The 20,528-nt window shown below is 41.6% G+C and overlaps 1 protein-coding gene across 1 annotated transcript in view; it reads right to left on the bottom strand.

Moving 5' to 3' along the window:
• Positions 1–20,528, bottom strand: part of LGR5 (leucine rich repeat containing G protein-coupled receptor 5) — a 127,181-nt gene that overhangs the window by 17,998 nt on the left and 88,655 nt on the right. The window contains exons 5-11 of the mRNA XM_019959765.2: positions 12,373–12,588; positions 10,587–10,658; positions 7,447–7,515; positions 6,001–6,072; positions 2,928–2,999; positions 2,711–2,779; positions 2,498–2,569 (exon numbers count right to left, since the gene is read on the bottom strand). Of these exons, the coding sequence (XP_019815324.2) occupies positions 2,498–2,569; positions 2,711–2,779; positions 2,928–2,999; positions 6,001–6,072; positions 7,447–7,515; positions 10,587–10,658; positions 12,373–12,588 (642 nt within the window). The remainder of the gene's footprint in view (positions 1–2,497; positions 2,570–2,710; positions 2,780–2,927; positions 3,000–6,000; positions 6,073–7,446; positions 7,516–10,586; positions 10,659–12,372; positions 12,589–20,528) is intronic.

Genomic DNA, 20,528 nt, shown 5'->3' with positions numbered 1-20,528 from the left:
ACAAATAACACTTGATTAACAATGCCGTGTGTATTTGTGAAAAGTAGTGAATGTGATAAAGTGGACACATACAAAAGCTGATAATAATTTGGTTCGCTCACCTCCACAGACTGCAAGGGGGCCAAGCCTTCCTGTGTAACTCTCAGGAGAGGCATATGAAACCTTCTTCTACATAAAAACACAGTGTCACCTCCTACCTACCTTCTACCTAATGATTTTCATGGCTAACATTGATCAAGCACTTCTTATATATAGACACCATGTCTACAGCTTGGCCTGAATTATTTTGTTTAATCCTAGTGGTCACCTTATGAGGGAAATATTGTGTTGATTCCCATACAAAGCAAAATGACTTGACTAAGATCACCAGCTACTCAGTGGGGAAAGCCATGCATAGCCAAGTTATTCCCATGGATGAGAAGTAACTTGGAGGCAAAATCACTCATGTACAGTGACACTGCCTCATTTAGCAGGTACTCAGTGGATGATCCAGCCACAGGAAGGGAGCACTCAGACCTGTACTTCCAGAACATAAAGCAGACTGGAGTAAAGGTCAAGACCTGTGGTTGTGCTCTCAACTTTAATTCTACTTGGTTGATGTGCTGAATGCAGCATTAATGTCTTTTTCAATTCTCTCCTTAAATGAAAAGATATGGGTTGTTATAAAGAACAAATTAATACTATAGATTGACATATTTTGAAAATAGTAAGATAGGGACTTCCTTGGTTGTTCAGTGGTTAAGACGCCACACTTCCAATAAAGGGGGCTTGAGTTCTATCCTTGGCCAGGAAATCCCACATGCCACATGGCCAAAAAAAGAAAAAATGGAAAGAGCAAACAAACAAAAAAACAAAAACCAAAATAACCCAAAAAGCAAAAAAGAAAATAGCAAGATACTGCCATTCATACAACTGCATTCTTTCAGGCCTTTCAAGGTTTCCACTTAAGGAAAGAATAATGTTGTACAGGAAGTGAGAGAGATGACGGTAAGTGCTAACACTTGGGCAAGCTGGGGAAGTGCTAACACATGGGCACGCTGACACTTACACCAGGTGCTGGTATAAGTGTTGGACTTGTAGTAACTTACTGAATCCTCATGATGATCCCCTGAAGGAAGTAGACTTTATAGATCTTTTATAGATTGGGAAATGGAGCCCTGGAAGGAATAAATAATTCGCTCAAGATACTGTGATTGCAGTGACAGAGAGGCCAGATTTGAACCAGAAAAACAGACCTCGGAGCCTTTGTTCTTAACCAGCTTGCCAGTCAGCCTCAGTGCAGGCAGCTCTAGACTCAGGCGCTTTACCATTCTGCGTGACCTTGTGGAGACAGATGCAATTTAAATACTGCCTCCCCACTTATCAGTTATAATGGGTGAAATCCTGGTCCTGGTGCTCAGCCAGCTTCCTCAAAACTGAGTATGTGTCCAGCCTGTCTTAGGTGTGGCGGGCAGAATTCCAAGATGGCTGCTGAGATTTCCACCTACTGGTGTCTAGACGCTTTCTCCCAGTTATTCAGTCCCTGAAGAAAGTTCCCATTCTTCCACTTAACATTGTAGAGCTGCATGTTGTTTGCTACTGGACAAAGCTTGTACTAGAATCACAGCTGCCACAGAAGTCTCCTTTCTGGGAACAGAGCCCTGCAAGGGACCCAGGGTGCTTTCATGACATCCCCTCAGTGCTGGAGGGGGTGTTAACAGGGCATGGAAGGAGGAGGCTGAAAAGTGGAAGGTCAAAACCAGGCTCTCCCAATTCCTATAAACTACGTTTTGTAAAATGTGGAAAGGGCAGAGAACAGAAGTCCCAAGGCAACAGAAATAACATACGCAAGTTGTTTACCTTTTAGATGAAACATTAGAACATGGCACCCACAACTATACTGGAAGAATGTTTGGTTGTCTTTATCAAGGTTTGTGTGGGTCTGATAATTTTATTTTGGCATCCGTATTGGGTTTCTGACCCATGATTTTTTCTTTCTTGCTTTGCAGAGGATTTAGAGGGAGGTGGGAATGAAGTTATATTGGCTTGTTCATATCCATTTTCTGAAAGGAAACGTGTGCCAGTTGAAACGCTGATGGGAGACTGTTTGGGACTTGGAAACCAGGGGTCCACTGGCATTATCGTTGTTTATTTGCTAAGTTGTATCTGACACTTTGTGACCCCATGGACTGTAGCCTGCCAGACTCCTCTGTCCATGGGATTTCCCAGGCAAGAATACTGGAAAGGGTTGCCATTTCCTTCTCCAGGGGATCTTCCTGACACGGGGATCAAAGCTGCGTCTCCTGCATTGGCTTTTTTTTTTAACCACTGAGCCACCTGGAACATTCCACTGCCGTTATTACTAGGGTCATATCCAAGAGCCACTTCCCTGGACCAAGGAGGCCTGACCTCCTGAAGACCCTCAAGGAAAGAACTTTCTCCTCTTTAAAGGATTACTGAAATAATGCCTGTCATTTCAGCCCTGTTTACATAATATTATTGCCTTACTGATACGCACAGCACTTGGAGATTAGGTAACTGATCACAGACAGTTTGAGGAAGAGATGAGATCTGTGCTCCAGTTAAAGTCCTGTTGAAACACAAATCAGACATCATTCTTGTATTCAGACATCATACAGGGACATATTTTGATTCATTGATGTTAAGACTAGTCAGGCTTGAAGGGCAGTGGAGATTCTGGGCAAAGTCAAGAGGCTACTCAGGTACTTACAGACTCTCCAGGCTCGCAGTTCCAGTTAAATCAGGAAATTCAGTTATTTGTGAGGCGCCATTCAAAGTCCTAGAAGGACGAGTACCTGAGTATTACTGGGAGAAAATTCTAGGAAGGGGTCATTTTTATGGCCATTTCAAAACCCTTGAAACGTTCATTTGGTCTTCACAGCAACCTTGCAAAGAGAAAATAATCAGCAAGAGAAATAAACACTTACAGTGTTCTTAGTTCAGGTAAATGTTGAAAAGCAGATCTCCCAACAAGCTGGATGGGGTTGTCATAGAAGTGTCTGAAAAAAATCCAAACACCAATGTCTTATCATAGAACTTGAATGACAAATGAATATTCCTTCCAAATTTCAACAAATAAAATTACATTATTTATGTAATTTTGATTATTTGACTTTAGGTAAACTTCAAAACTATTTCACTCACATTATGAGGCTTTTGGTAAGAAATCCATACTATTGAAAATTTCTGACAAGGCAGATTTGAATGTTAGCTACTGTGGAGAAAAGCAAGTGAACTGGCTGTTTTTTAGTCACTAAGTCGTGTCTGACTCTTTTGCCACCCCATGGACCATAGCCCACCAGTCACCACTGTCATGGGATTCCCTAGGCAAGAATATGGAGTGGGTTGCCATTCCTTCCTCCAGGGGGATCTTCCTGACCCAGGGAATGAACCCCGGTCTCCTACATTACAGGTGAAATCCTTACCAAGAGCCGCTTGGGAAGCCTGAACTCACTGTGTAACACTTAAGACTCTTCCTCTACCTCCAATATCTAGAATATCCATCGAGTGGCAAAATATTATTCAAGGTGCTGGCAGTTATATCATTAGCTAAGGAAGATGAAATTCTCTATATTTACATGAGGGTCAATATCCTCTGGTCAAATCTTACAGCATACATAAAGGATTCTTCAATTATATTTGAGAAGAAATTTGCTACTCTGGGTTTTGTAACATTAGATTTTTAAAATTTAATTATTGCTCTAAAAGTTAACACATTATTAGAACTGAAAAAATATTTTGTTTTATGGGTGTTTTCAATGTAATGATATTTGAACTGCCTGGTAACTGGGAATTGAAGAGAACCTGGGGGGCTGGTCAGGAGGGTTGGCTTGAGCCATGCAGAAAGCTGAGAATATCAGTGAAACAAGTAGGTGTCTAAGTTAAATAGACAACCCTGACTGTGTTTCATAGCAAGAGAATGACAACACGGATGCTGTGCTTCCAGGGGGATCACTCTGCTAGTGGTAGAGGCAGGGAGGTGAGTCTTAGACTGGTCAAAATCTAGAGGATTTAGAGGGGGGAAATGAAGTGGCAGAGGGGATAGAAAGAAGTTACGGATAGGATGGGGTCTACAGAGGTAGAAATTAGCCTGGGTAGCCAATGCAACAAGAAAAACAAAGAAATTGAGTCAGGGTGGGGAGTGTGGGCGGGAGTGGCAGTAGCAAGAGCTAGAAATAGAGGCAGAAGCAAGGAGAAAGGTGTTTCCTGGAGAAAACATTCATGGCCACCATGTAGCGGATAGGAGTGCTAATCAATATTGGGGGCTGTTAGTCCTCTTCATGGGTCATTACCATATCAAAAGAGTGATTAAGAAAACCAGTCCTGTGGCTTCAAGAAACAAAAGGCGCAAAGAAAGGCAATACAATCTGCCAACTTCCAGTATGTAAATAGTCTCTAATGAGAACTAATGTTTGTTGGCAATAAACTTTAACCCCCTTAGTTTGCCAACAGACTGTCAGAACATTTCAGAAATGATGAATGGTATGTTTTTTTCTCAGTTGTCAGGGCTAATTGGGATTCCAGCTCATTTGTGACAAATGCTACCCGGTTCCAGAAAGCCTCTCCGTCAAGTTGGCACAGGACAACGGATTATCTGCCAAGAAGTGCCCTTAAAGTCCTGTTCAGAAGTTATCCTTACTCCCCCTCCTCCATATTTCAGACCTCTCCCTCATGACCTCAGGCCAATACTATGCCCCAAACCTGCCAGTTGTCTTTGAATTAAGAGCCAGACTAATACTTACATATTTTCACCTTCCTATATATACCTACACATGATTAATTTTCTGTTTGTGCTAAATATGAAACACAAAATTAATCATATTTTGAAGCGGTAACTCTATCTTATGCCATTATGGCATATAAATCCTCACATACACATTTCTAGAACATAGACATCTTTCTAGAATTACACCCTAGTTTGTATAAAAGTAACTCAGTGTTTGGACTTAAACATGAATGCGTATAGAGACTTAGTATAAAACGGTAGTTCTCTCATCTCCCCCTCCTTCTTGCAGTAAGGGACCTCCATTGCATGTAATAATATATATATCTACTTATATTTTAACTTATTGAGGTATAATTGACACATGCATGTATTATTGTGCATGCTCAGTTGTGTTTTACTCTTTGTGACCCCATAGACATTGCCATTTCCTTTTCCAGGGGGTGTTCCCGACCCAGAGATCGAACCTGGTCTCCTGCATCTCCTGTACTGGCAGGTAGATTTTTTTTTTTTTCCCCACTGAGCCACCTGAGAAGCCCTAACTGAAGCATAAAATTGTATATTTAAAATTTACATGGTGGCGATTGGTTGAATGTATATATTGTGAGGGCTTCCCAGTTGGCACAGTGGTAAAGAATCTGCCTGCCAATGCAGGAGATGCAGGTTCAATCGCTGGATCAGGAAGACCCCCTGGAGTAGGAAATGGCAACCCACTCCAGTATTCTTGCCTGGAAAATTCCATGGGTAGAGGAGCCTGGTGGGCTACAGTCCAAGGGTCCCAAAGAGTCAGACACAACTGAGTACGCATACACACATACACTGTGAATGAATTTCCCCCATGTAGTTATTTATCACATACTTAGCTTTTTTGGTGAGAACATTTAATATAATAATCTATTTTTCTACTATACTTGGGTTCAAATTCTGAATGATCAGGTCACTTTGACATTGACATTTAAAAAATCAGTTTTACTACTTAGACAATAGAGATAAGCAAAAAAGCATTTCATAAGATGATTGTGAAGTGAGACGAAGCATTTGAAGATACCAAACATAAGGCAATGAACATTTTAGGTCCTAGAAGAAGAATCTTTAATATAACTTCAGCATTCAGCTAAAATCTAGCAAAACACCTCCACATATACTTCTCTGTATGGATTTTTACAGTGACTGAGACAAAACTTGGGCAAATAAGAACATTTATTGTATTATGCTTAAAAGTACAATGCATGCTATATTGCTGGAAAGAAAAACTGAAAAGAACTACAACCACTTACATTGTAATAAGAGAAGGGTTGCCTACAAAGGCCTTCTCCGGTATCGACTTGATATTGTTGCTATGAAATCCTCTAGAAAGAGAGGAAAAGACAGTTTATAGAAAATAACCTATGGGGTAAAATCATTTCATAGTCCCTTCCCCAAACCTGTGGCAATAATCAGCATTTTTAGTAACCAGAGGATAAGGTTAAATTCCTCCATGCATTTTGAAACTTTCACGCCCTCACTCCCTAGGAGAAAAGGAAATCACAAGCTGTCATCTTGAATGAGGAATAAGGAATCTGAAAATAATAACCGAGCTTTATGGAAACTTATAACCTAGTATTATAAAAAGAAACCATCCATCCATTACTATCCAACAGAGCATCATGGTCTAACGACTTGAGACAGAGGAAACCATCTTTGGAGAAAGGATTATGATCACTCCTCCTGACCCCATTTGCAGCCAGGAGAAGAGAAAATTGACTTAAGCTGCAGTTAAGTGGAGATTTAGATAATCTCCTTATGAGGACAAAATTTCCTGAGCTGAAGAAAGGTGCCCCAGCTCAGTGAGTCTGTAATAACAAATTGATTCTCATCTATCAGTATGATGTCATCTGATCGGCAGACGGACAGAGTCAGTGGTCTTGGTCTACATGGGTCTGTGGCTGAAGGAGGTGAGTGGCAGTTTTGGGGCTGCCTCAGCCTGACAGTGGTGACTTCTTGGGTAAGCGCCATATGGGCGTCCTGCAGCAGAACCCCGCAGAGGCTTTTCTTATAAACAAACCGTGCTGTCTGCCTCCTTTAGCTGTGTGTCTTATTTCTGTCTGCCAAGAGAAGAGACTCTGTGTTTATTTTTCTTTCCAAGTGTGAGAACATCACAAAGGTTATTCATGTATTTAGGTATTAAGAAAAGTAATTAAATTATAAATAAAAAAGATGATATATGCAACCTAATAGCTGAAAGTTAGCTTTATCATAGTAAAATGGTGGGGTTCTTTAAAAATTAAATAATATTTATGAAGCATTAAAGGAATATGGAATAATGTATAGGAAGGCATCTAACATTATACTAAGCCTGTACACTGTATTCATCTAGTCCTAGACTCATGCAACCTAGAGAAGTTTGTTGCTGGATATGCTCAGCAAATTAGTAAATTCCAATATAGTTCTCTACATACCTATAGAGCATATATAAATGTTGGAAAAATATGACTTAGGAAAAGAGAATAGCTTAGAGAAATACATACTTTTTTCCTAATAAACACAGAGAAATCCATCATAAATTTTAAAAGATTATCTGCTATTTTTGGTGATAGAATCAAATTAAAATACATTTTAGATGTAGTTAACCATCATTTATATGACCTTTCAAATTCTTCTTAGTCATATTATATACAGTAGTCAAACACATTTTAAAATACATTCACAAAGAATAGTTCTCCCACTAAATGTGTCCTACTTACAGTTCTTTAAGGTTGGAGAGTGTCCTGACTGCAGTGGGGAATTCATCAAGATTATTATAATTTAAATCTCTGAAAATAAGTAAATAGCATGTTCAGGTTTTCATTTAAAAATTCATGTACATGACATTTACAAGGAAAGTTAACACGATCTTCCAATGGATCAGTATCACTGATAGCAATTCTTTCTCTTTAAGGAGAGAGACTTTGTTGGCTCGCTGAGCACCATCATTCTACAAGTATCTGCACTGAAATGATCATTAGACTGATTCTGAGAGATTTCAAAGAGTCAAGGCTCAATGGCCCTGGGCATTAAAAAAAGGGAAGGAGTCTGGGATGGGCATGTACACACTCTATATTTAAAATGGATGACCAACAAGGACCTACTGTGGATAGCACGTGGAACTCTGCTGAAGGTCGTGTGGCAGCCTGGATGGGAGGGGAGAGCTTGGGGGAGGATGGATACATGTACATGTATGGCTGAGTCCCTTCTCTGTTCACCCAACTATCACAACATTGTTTGTTAATTGGGTATACCCTAATACAAAATAAGCACTTTTTTTTAAAGGACATGTACGGCATTGTGAATGTCCAAGTGTCTAGAGCGTGAGGTCAGGTGTTTATGGCTGGCTGATGCCGTTCTTCTCCTGAACCTGGCTCACCAAGCTGCCAACGACTGTGTGCCCTGCTCAACCGCTTCTGCTTTCCTGGCCCCGCCTCCACCCTCTGACTTTGGCCCGTCGCTTTTCAGAGGCTCTCCTGAGAGGACCTCTAGGAAGGAGGCTTCATTCCTGACTCAGGTGCAGTTCCGGCCTTTCTCCCAGCCTGAAGTCCAGGGTGATGGCCTGCATCTGCAGGTGCTGATGTGATACAGGGTGCTCTGAAGAAGGACATCAGGTCTAGAATATCCACATGGTCACAAATAAGGATTCGTTTTCCTGGTCTGTGAGGCAAAGCTCTATCGTCCTTCATGCATGGACAGGGAATGACCAGACCATCAATCTCAAGTCATTCGTCTCTCTGTTATGACACAAATGGCTTTTCAATTCCATTACTCACAAGTGCTTTATAGACTTACTCCATCTCTGATCTACATTTCCATATGAAAAAGTAATTGCCTCCTGATCTCTGGGAAAGGCAGATTTCCCAGATGACGCAGAAAAACCTTTTGGTCAGGCAATCAGATGTGGTTAGATCTTCCTCTGTGGGGAAGAATTGCTATTTAATTTTAAGAGAGAGATAATTTGACCGAGTTAAACATGAATCAAGATTCCTACTTGTCTGGCACAAACCATCCTTAAGCTATACAGCAGGCAGGAAACTTGTGTCTTTTGTGGACATAAATTTTCTTCCTGTTTGTAAGTCTCTCCAGATGCTCTGTTTTGATTAAATGAGGATTGGATCCTTATAAGTTACTCAGATTTCTAGTGACGGAAAGGAAGATGTTGGGAATAAATTGGTTATTTTACCTATCCTCTGGAGCCCTGGGCAAAGTGAGGGAAGAGGGGACATTGAGACTTACATGAATTTGCCCTGAATGTATGAATTGCCTGAATTTGCAATCCTGGGTCCTCATGTCAAACATGGGGGAAAAAAAAAAAAATAAAGACTATTTATGGAAATAACCTATCAAAGCCCATCTTGTTTTCTGTTCCTATTGAGTTGAAAAGGACTGGAAGGTGCTTTCCATTGCTAAGATCCCCAGTCCAACCCTTGTGTAATTAAAGGAGAATTTCTAATTTTTCCAAGCAGCTGATGGGAACAGCTTGCCTGTGCCATTAAGCTGACTTCAAAGTCCTGCCTAGACACAGTGACCTTTGGCATCTCCACATGAGGATGGTTCCTCCCTTCTCAGAGGAAACGCAGTGACTTAGTAACCTGGAAGGACAGCTGTTAGGTCCCTCAGGAAATGAGTGAACGCAGGTCCGGTTAGACGCTGTGCTGACCAGGTACATATCGCTAAGTTCCATATGCAAATGAACAGCGGGCTCCAAGGCCGCAGGAGAGGCGTTCTTTGGTCACAGCCTTCTGCTGTCCAGGTCAGAGCTGGTGTTGTAGATTCAGTGATTCTGTGCGGCTTATTTTGTGTGCACGCTAAGTCGCTTCAATCATGTCTGACTCTTTGTGACCCTACAGACTGTAGCCCACCAATCTCCTCTGCCCATAGGATTTCCCAGGCAAGAATACTGGAGTGGGTTGCCATTTCCTTCTCCAGGGGATCTTCCTGACCCAGGGATCGAACTCTCGTCTCTTGCATTGGCAGGCAGTTTCTTTATCACTGAGCCACCTGAGAAGCCCCAAACATGGATTTTGGAGTCAAATTAGAGAAGGAAGCAAGCCTCAGTTTTGCTGCTAACTGACTATGTCATGTTGATAAATAACTGTACTGGACCCTAAAAATGGTTATCTTTTTCTCTCTCTCTCTTTCTTGCTCTCTTTTTTGGCTGTACCACTCAGAATGAAGAACTTCCCTGACCAGGGATTGAACCTGAGCCCCCCACAATGGAAGTGTGGAGTCTTAACCACTGGACCCTTAGGGAAATCTTGGAGCCTAAAAAGGGGTCATAGTACCTGTTCCCATAGGATGGTTGTAGGACTGATTTGAAACCATGTGTGCTGAATGCTCAGTACAATATTTGGTTAGAGACACACTCAATAAAGGGTAGCTGTTATTACGTTTTAGACTTTCGAGTTGTTCCTGCAGGAACCTCCACTGTTTGCCGATGAGATGCCTGTTCCTCTCTGATTGGACAGTCTGGCACTTGCTCGTTTGCATCCTCTCATTCAGTGGGGAGGGCCTAACTCATGAATGGTGAGCCTGAGTGACAATACTCAACTGATCCCTGACAGAGAGTACACATTCCTGAGCAAACAGTCCCTGCTCAGTAGAGGACATCTCATTTAGCTTCTAACTATTCCAACTAATTTATCACCCTGGTTAGATTAAAATAAAATCTCAGTTTTATGGTTTGGCTCTGTAGAGTGTGTATAGGGGCGTAAGATAAAGCCACTGTAAATATCTGTTTAGAGCTCAGGCAAATTAACCAAACCAAATAGCAATTTTGACTTTAAGGCTATTTTGATTCCTTCCAAATAGTCATGAAAACACTGAGAAAAGGGCAACAAATAAAAGGTCAACTCACAAAGTCTCTAGGCTGTGGAGCCCATCAAAGCATTTCTTTCCCAGGGAGTGGATTCTATTGTTATGGAGATGTCTGCAGGAGAACATTACAGACAGTCAGGAAGGCGCATTGCACAGGGAAAGTGAGGCAAAACGTTTTGATTGCTGAAATCCAAAAACACTTACTCTAAAGAATGTACTAATTATATGTAAGAAATGCTTTGTTTAACATTTCTGTTTGCTTGCTTTGAAGGTTTTACGCCCCGTTCACTCTTACCAGAGATGACCCTATACCACAGAATTTAACAGTCACAGTTTTACCTTTTGGGTTTGAGATATCATGGAGTGAATAATAATTGTGGGATTAGCAACAAGGCTGGAAAAAGTAAATTCAGGTTGCTCAGTGTGGCTTTGGGATACAGAATGTTAAATAGAGATTCTGACCAACATCGACAAATGGAGGGTGGAGAGGAGGTGGTCCGAGGTGTATGCAGCAAATTTTCTACCAAAGCTGATTGCTTATCGTGGTTGCTTTGCCAGGGTGGGGCCACAGGTTAATAGGAAACAACAATTTCAGCCACAGAGAATGGGGATCAGATTTTTTGACTGCCCAAGGAGATTAGTTATCTTGTCATAGTATAAATGTGTTTGATTATCATCTTTGGCTCAATGATAAGTCGGTTACATCAGGGCCAGTGAGAACAGCTGTGTGCATAACTGAAAACTGGACCAAGTCCCAGAGGGATTTTTGGGAAATGGGCTTAAGGAGGTCGGGGGGGGGGGAGAGAAGAGCTGAATTTCTGTAAATTCATTCCCTCTAGTGGAGGGAAACATTAAAGCACCAAAAGCATCATCTTTGTATATGAACTTCAGGATAGAAATTTGTTAATGTCACCCCACATGTCCGATCCTTTCAAAGGTTGCTTTCTAATAAATGTATGCTGGTATCATGTGAGATCTATGTGGCACTTATTGGGGATCTTTTACAGCCAACACATGATGGGAACCTCAAAAGATGGATGAGATGCTGGCCAGCCCTCAAAGGAGTACACACCACAGGGCAAGAGACAGGCCCATCATCAAGAAAAGTGGAATGACTGAAGCCCGGGGTGGGCTGGGGGCAGGAATGCAGCAAAGGCAGAAACAGCGCAGCAGCCGCTTTCCTCGAAGCAAGCTCACCTTCGAGCCTTTCAAGCAGCTCCTGTTGTCCTCTGCAGCACTGACTACTGTATTATACACGTGGGGCATACTGCTGCCCTCTTGAACCGTTTATTTTTCCAACTATTACTTGAGATTATTTTAGTTTACTTAAAATAATGAAATCTAGATCTCAAAGGGAAAAAGCCTTACAAATGCACAACTTGTTGTTAAGGGTTTGTCCCTTGCTTCTGTTACCTTGGAAGGGGTTCAAGAGGTACTTATTAAATAATAAGAAGGGCGTATTTCAATGTGACCTGCATTACAAATTAGTATCAGAAATAAGGGATTTTTATTAACTTTGGTCATGGGACTAACTATACAGTGTGGTGATTACCCGTGTAATATACAATGGTTTCCCTGCGAGAGAGGTCATATTTTGTTATTTCTGAATGCCTAGCAGTGCTTAGCAGTTACCAGGTGCTCGATAAATGTTGTTTAATTCTTTTACACGATTAAATATTTAGAGTCATTTTGGGGGGTTTCCCTCCCTTAAAATGTCCCTCTTCAAAGTCTGAAGGGCTATCATTCTAAGGTCAAGGTCCCACAGAGAATTACAAGGTCTTAGTGAATTTAGAAACTGTTAGGGGGGAAAAATCAATAAAACTTACAGAACCACCAAGCTGGAGAGGTTTCCAAAGGCATAGTCTGGTATGTGGTGTATTTTGTTCAGGGCCAAGGTCATGGCCTGCAGCGCTGATAAGCTTCTAAAAGCCTGGACCGGGATCTCCGTCAGCGCGTTGTCATCCAGCCACAGGTGCCTCAGGGAATGCAGGCCGCTGAAGCAGCTGGGGGGCACGGAGCTGATGCGGTTGGCATCCAGACGCCTGGGGAAGAAAGCAAGAAAGAGTGGAAAGCAGAGAGCAGAGCGCAGGCAGAAAACAGGCTCTGCAGGAGAATCTCGACACACTGATCAACCAGAGTGAGGTGGGGCTGGGGCCGCAGGAGCCGACACCTGGGGCGTCTGCCTCCTGGTAGCCTCCTCTCCGGGTGCGAGCAGGACTGCTGCTGTGAGATCCCACATGGCTGTGAGTCTTTTCCAGGCTTGGGAGGACCATGCTTTCCAGCAAGGAGGTGGCCTCCTCTGGGCTGTAGTGTTTCAGCTGATGATCCTTTAGCTTTCCTTTCTGACACCAGGAGAAAGACAGCCCCTCTGCTCCTTCCCACATCAACCAAGTCAGACAAATGTTGTTGCCTTCCCGGACTGTTTTGAACACACAAAACATACTTATTTTGGTTCATTGAGCTGTGGGAAAAGATTATTTCAGCATTTGAAAAGGACTGAGTAATTTTTACAAGGCTAGGTCAGGGAGATTCCCTGGAGGAGGGCATGGCAACCCACTGCAGTATTCTTGCCTGGAGAATCCCACTGACAGAGGAATCTGGCGGGATGCAGTCCATGGGGTCGCAGAGTCGCATACGACTCAAGTGACTTAGACGCATGCATGAGTAACTTTTACAAGGCTGTTAGAGATATGCTTCAGGGAGGGGGAGGCACCCCTCGCCCCTTAGTACTCTGCCGCAAAGCCTAAGACAAGCCGGCTTTCTTGTTCCTCCTAACCAATGGCATTGAGCAGATGTTTGCTTTCCTTGACATTTTAAATGAATAGTAAAATTAATAGCGTTCCCAGTTTTTGCTTGCTTTTTCTACACATCACTTTTTTTTTTAAAATGGGGAAATACGTCTAAAAATAGGTCTAGTTAATAAGCTGCTGCAGCTTCAGAGCCAGTAGAGGGAGTGCGATACATTTATTTTACCCTGATCCAGCCTAGAAGTGGCTGTAACAGCAATGCCTTAACTTTTCTTATTGAAGTGACCAGACAGACACAGATTGAAGTTTTCTGTAAGGTGCATGAAACATAGGACCCTCGACATTCAGTTATGCATCCACCAGCCCCCCTTCTTTTTTTTTTTCCAATCTGTTCTTAAGACTCACACATTTATTTGCATTTTCAAAGCTAGGATTTAAAAAAAGAAGAGTTGCATTTTAAGCAGTGCATGTATTAGGAAGGATTAGAACATCACGAGTGGATTTTGAAAAATGTTTTAGGAAGCATTTAAGACTAAACAGATGCAGGAAGCACTCGAGGATCACGAAATAATCCCCTGCAGACCAAATTTAAACAGCTTAGAAGCAGCATTCTCTGTGGTAGGGAGCGCCTCTCCACGAAAAGTGGCTTCCCCACTTTCCGTCACACATGTCATTCCACTCCTGCTCTGGCCCCTGCTTCTCCCGACTGAAGGGAGAAGGCATGCCCTCCAGGCCCCGAGCCAAGCTTTTAAATTTAATTCAATTTTTTAATTGGAGGAAAATTGCTTTCCAGTGTTGTGTTGGTTTCTGCCATACAGCAATGCAAATCAGCCATAATTATACCTATAGTACCTCCTTCCTGAGCCTCCCTCCCCGCCCCCCACCGCTCTAGGTCAAGTTTTGATGCTGAGATAAGGTCACTTGGAACAAACAAGTCCGATGCCACAGTCCATTCACAATCAAATTTGCAGAAGAATAGCTATCACTGTAGGCAGCAGACTTGCACTTCCAGATATCTCAAGGTTCTGTCTACAAACAGAACAGGAAACGTTCAGGCAAACCCAACATGGTCCCTTTCCCTCAATCCAGCAACAACATGCTCCGCCCATGTTTAAATAAGGTTCACTTTCATCAGGGCATGAGGAGGTGCTTGTTTTTGTTTGACTAGGAGTAAAGCACATATGTAAACTCTCCTTAATGACTGCACTGATTAAAGCATGAAGACGTTATTTAAATACTATGAGTTTCCGAGTTTTTGTTGACATATTGTCTGATGATTGCCAGTGGCTTATGCAGTGAAACTACAAGTGGCTTCTAAGTCCTGAAAAGGACTGACCTTCAAGTTTAGTGCAAAGGGGGAGCATGTACAGAAAAGGCTCTCTCTGCATTGAGTCACGGGCTTGTCTTTTTCGATATTTAAATTACTACCAAAGTTTCTGCAGGATCTCAAGTGATTCTGGCATCAGTTCCCAAAGTTAAGAAGCCCATTTCTCTGGATAGATGTCTTTTACGAATCATTTCTCCCGCCAGTAAAAAGGATGTAATCTGGTTTTCACACCATAATCTCAGAGCAATGTACTATCTGAAATGAAATGAGTAGGACCGGGCAATTGTTCACATTCCAAATTCTAACACACCCAGACCTGTTACTTGGCATCCTGAGTGTGGCACTAAATGTTTCTCTGTCTCAGCAGTTTCTTCATCTAAGAAGCTCCCCATAAATACACTCCTTCTCACTGTAGTGTTTTGAAGTCCATGTCCATCTGGCTGCAGTGGTCCAAATCTATTTCAGAGAGTGGTATATTATTCATGCTCAGAGATAGTGTCCGATTTAATCTTAACAGAAGATCTCAAGACAAATCTAAGTGTGGAATTCATTATTCAGCCACTTGTACAGGTGGGTCTTACAGAGCCAGGTTAAGAGTGTGGACACAGCAGCTGGCAGGGCACAAGTTGTGCCTATTCAGCGAGTAAACAAAGAGCTCATATTATGTCAACCTGGTCTTTAGGGGCAGCTGGACATTGTTCATTCACATGCTTGAAAAATGCAATATTGAAGTGCTAGACTTTAAGGAAAACACCACCACGCGGTAGTGGTGTTTCATTTCTACATGAGAACACATGTAGAAATGTCAGGAGCAGCAAAAATGACTATGTATATAACTCCACTTTTTCAGGCTTTCTTTGCCATCATTCCTATTTCTTGCAAGTCACAAGGATGTGTGTGTGTGTGTGTGTGTTCAGTCATCTCAGAATCTGTGAAAAAGTGAAGAGACTTGGGATGAGAAATTTTGAGTCCAAGTCAAATAACAGCTATATGATCATGGCCAAGTCAACAGACCTCAGCTTTCACATCTATAAATTGGGGGTAACTGCTCTATCTAATGGATGGCTTTATGATTAAAGAAAATAATACAATAAGACTTTGTAAACTATAAAGCCCCTTAATGATTTTACATTATTATTGCTTGAAGTGGGTTAACAGTTGGTGTTTTTGTGCTTTGACATAGAAACCAGTCAGAAAAAAAGAAGAAACTCACATTTTCCCTTAGTCAAACACTGGTCACATGAGTGCCACCTGTCAGTAAATTTCAGTTCTGAGACATGCAGACTACTCTTTCATCCCTTGTAACAGAAACAATGAAGTGGTGTCTGCAAACAGACCTAATAGAAGTCACCCTTCCTTTCCGGCCTCCAGTATTCTCATTACGTGTGTGTGTGTGTGTGTGTGTGTGTGTGTGTGTGTGTGTGTGTGAGTATCACAACGGGCAAATAGTTTTGTTCCTGTTACATTACTGAATAGTACGTCTTCACTCTGAAGGCAAAGGAGAAGTGATGACATATGGTAGATGGCACATTGTCAGAGAAAGTTTCTAGCAACGGTCTTGGCATTGAAATATCCTTTGATAATGTGGCAGAAGCAGCATAAAGCCTGCAAGCAGTTAGGTGTAGCAAAATAAAACACTTTAACATGGCCCCACATTCTTTCTGACAAACAAACCTCTTAATTATGATCTTGAAATGCAGTATCAGATGTATGGAGAGAGTAACATGGAAACTTACATCACCATGTGTAAAATAGATAGCCATTGGGAATTTGCTGTATGGCTCAGGAAACTCAAACAGGGGCTCTGTACCAACCTAGAGGGGTGGGTTGGGGCGTGAGATGGGGGGGAGGTTCAAAAGGGAGGGGAATATGTATACCTATGGCCGAGTCATGTTGAGGTTTGACAGAAAAGGGCAAAATTCTGTAAAGCAATTATCCTTCAATTAAAAAATAAATAAACAAAAAAGAAAAGTAATGACTATATGGGAAATGACACGCATTGTATGCACCATTTGTTCCTTATAACTTACAGAAAATGATAGATAAAATAACATTTCACTCTACTTCTTAAAGTCGCATGGAACTACCTACATAAGGAATATATGGGAAACTGGAAAGTGCACTGAATTAGGAGAAATAAGACACAGATTTAACTCAAGATTGTCACTTATTAATTCTGAGATCAGGGAGCATCCTGATTAATTTCTCTGAGGGTCAATTTCCATATCTGTAAAGCAGTATCACAACAGGTCACAAAATTATTATGGGAATTAAGTGAGAAAAATGTACGTGGAAGGATTTTGTAAGTGGTAAATCACTTTACAGATGATAGGTTTTTTATGTGACAAAAAGTTTTGCATTTAGGAAATGGCATCATTCCCCGCTTTCCCAAAGTTTCTTTTATTTTTTTTCTGAAGGCCTTAATCATTTGTAACATCAAATATCTCTATAGTAGATTGCCTTTTTTTTTTTTTTTTTGTCATGTGAACCGACGGGATGACTGATTTTGCACTCTGTACATCCTTAAAGTGCATGTTTTGATTGGTGTTATAGGAAGGCTTCCCTCACAGAGAAAAGGAGATGCACAAATCTTTTGTGTTACTCAGCAAAGGTCCAAAAAGGCCTCAAGGCCTAAAGTGGCTGGGGAAAAAGAAGATATCATCTGATGCCAGAACACAATTTTTATTAAGTATGAGCTTTTGCAACGTCACTTAGAGGACCACAGCCGATGAGGAACGGATCTGTTCTGACTTTGGGTGTATGTTGAAACAACTTCTTCTCTGGGGGAGGACTGGAGGGCGGGGGCTCCACAGATGCCTACAGGGGTTTTATTGGACTAACTGCTGGGCCTAGGGGGCTGTTTCTCAGGGCCCTGGGTCATGTCTTCTCATCACTGGCACCTGCTCAGGACCATCCACTTCAGCCTGATGGCTTCAATAACTTTGAATATCCAAGATAAGCATTTGGAGGCGGGATAACTTCAGTCCCAGGAAGTTTCTGGGTTACTTCCCTGTGAGAAATGTCTTGCCACCACCCGCACCCCCCTCAAGCATTCTTTAAGATCTGTGTAAAAATATTCCTCTGGGAATCGTGCTGCCTGCAGAAGACTAGATACACTAATAATGGGTGTGCTGTGGGAAGGTCACGCTGGTAGCTGAGTGCAGGAGGAGATGGGGGACAGGAAGTGACAAAGGTGGTTGTAGTCATGGGGTGAGAAAGGATGTGTGCTAGAAAGAAGTGTGGGGAGGTGGAGCAAGGCCTGGGATGAAGGACATTAATTAAATAAGTAACCTGACCAAACAGGGCGACTTGGTAGATATGACCAGAAAGGAAGACAAGGAAGCTATGGTGGCTCAGTGTTCTGGGCAGCTGGAACTGTGCAGGGGTGAACGTTAGCCAGTATTATATAAATGAAAGATAAAACAGATCTGCATTTCACTGTGAATACAGTTCTGTAATATCAATGTATCCTATGTGAGGATGAACTGAAAGGTAATGGGCAAAAAAAAAAAAAAAATCAATTTTTAATGTCAGGAAAAAGCAAAAAAAAAGTTATTTTCTTACCTTCTCTCTGAAGTTCTTCCCTATTGTTTCCATGCAAAAAAGCTTAATTTTGCAATTTTTCTCTTTTAAAAGGAACATTACGTTAATCCATTCCACACTCTTGAAAAGAATTTTTGCTTTATAGATGGCATTATGGTAGGGATTAGTGAATTGATGAGGTCACTCCAGCTACTGTTTCTCTAGGAAATAGACCTTTACATGTATCTTGTATATGCTGCCTTGTCCGGTGTATAACACAAACTTATATGTTTGAGAATATCTTTGATAAGCCATTAACTACAAGGAAGAAAGCGTTAGTCAAAAGATAAGCCATTGATCTTGGCTAATTCTCATCTGAGATGACTGTAGTATTGTCAATGATTCACATGGATGACTCGAGGGGAAAAAGGGCAAAGTGTGAAGAATGTTGCGGCTGCAGGTTTAATACAGCTCACAGAGACTCGTCAATAAACGGACCTACGAAGCACAGCATTTGACATGGCTGTTTTATAGTTGGATGAGCATTTCTCTTCTTTTAAATAAATGATCAACTCTCTTGTACATTTTGTGAGGAGACCACTTTGAACAATTCCTGGGAGTCAAACTAGCACCGTGATTTAGTTCATTTATAACATTTTAAGAAATGAGAGCAGTTTCAATGATTATCTTATTTTTGCTACTAAATGAAAAGCATGTAGTTCTAAGCTTGTATAGGATACAATTTGACTAAATCCCTCAAGTTTTGTTATGGTGAAATTTTACTGCTTAGAAATTTTATTGCATTGGAACCAGTCGGTCATTGGAATTGAATTTGCCAGATCATTTTGATAATAATACTATCAAGATGGAATTTTATCCACATGAACTCTTATAGATTGTATTGATTTATATGAATTCTTCATAATCAAATGAGTCACTTTTTGTTATTTTTTTTTAATATTTATGAAGTGATGACAATGTAGAATTCAACTTTCTAGTGAAATTTACCATCTATAACCTAGGAAGATAAAAGCATATGAATTCATATGAACACCACGATTGCTTACATGGGAATTTCTGCTTCTATCTTTCTATTTTCCATCTTATTTACTGATAAACTTAATGTAAACCAGGAAGAAAAATTTTTGCTTTAGACTTACGTCTGAAAAGGTAAAAAGGTTTTTTCCATCTCTGCAACTTGGGGAGAGAGAAGGTGTACAGGTTTATGGAGGTATAATAATTTAGAGACTAGTCAGCTGACTTGTCTCTGAAGTGAATGAGACAAGTGATCTCACACCGGATGAAATGTCTAACAGAATCAAACTTCTGTCTCTCTGGTATCATCGGGAAGTACAAGATTCCAATGAGAAACATATTTTAAAGTCAATTTACATGAAGCTGCTCAGTTTCTCAGAGGTTACCACTGCTGTGAATTTTTTAACAGGAAGATGACCCAGAACAAAAGTGCCATGAGTATTTTCTTTCATTTCATTTTTCTCCATAGAAAACAAAGACCTCCTTTTTGTCAGAGGCACCATTAGTCTCCCAGCTATCAACAGAGTCTGGAATCTGGGGGTCATCTCCCATTGCTTTCCAGACAATCATTCTCCAAGGTTTCTCCATTTATCTTCATCTCCAAGATTGTCCACTTCCACTGCCTAGTAAAGTGTCTTATCTCTTCACACCTGCATTATGCAACAGCCTCTAGCTGGTCCCTTTGCCTTTGATCTCTTATCTCTTTGATTAATCCTGAAGGCTGCTGCCAGATGAGTCTCCCTAAAACGGGGCTCTATGTCATGCCCTTTAGGAACCCACAGCTCTTCCACATTGCCATCCCTTTCAAATCCCAATTTCTTGTTCTGACATTCAGAGTGTATGACCTTATCTAGCCAAACTTTTCTCTTATTTCTGTGTCCCATTCAAGTCCCTTCCTCAGCTCCGTCCTTATTTATTTTTGGCTGTGCTGGCTCTTCATTGCTGTGCAGGCTTCTCTCTGGTTGAGGAGAGAGATGCCTTCTCCTGTTGTGGAGCACGGGCTCCAGGGAATGTGGGCTTCGGTCGTTTCAGCACGTGAACTCAATGGTTGCAGTTCTGGGCTCAAGAGCACAGGCTCAGCAGTTGTGGGGCACAGGCTTAGTTGCTCTGTGGTAGGTGGGATCCTCCTGGTGCGTTGGCAGGTGGATTCTTCACCACTGAGCCACCAGGGAAGCCCTGCACCGTGCTTCTGAGCCTTGTCTTCAGGAACAACTTCTTACTCCTGCCTATCCAAATCTCCCCAACCTGAGACTTAATTTTATTACTCTTCTCTGAACCCTTCTCTTGAAGTGGGAAGTTCTTGCAGTGGGGTTAAAACAATGGGAAAGCTAAAGCTTGTAGAGCTAAAGCT

This window comes from Bos indicus, chromosome 5 (genome assembly GCF_029378745.1).
Source record: "Bos indicus isolate NIAB-ARS_2022 breed Sahiwal x Tharparkar chromosome 5, NIAB-ARS_B.indTharparkar_mat_pri_1.0, whole genome shotgun sequence".
In the NCBI taxonomy this organism is placed as follows: domain Eukaryota; kingdom Metazoa; phylum Chordata; class Mammalia; order Artiodactyla; family Bovidae; genus Bos; species Bos indicus.
This window is presented reverse-complemented; position numbering and strand designations above follow the sequence as displayed.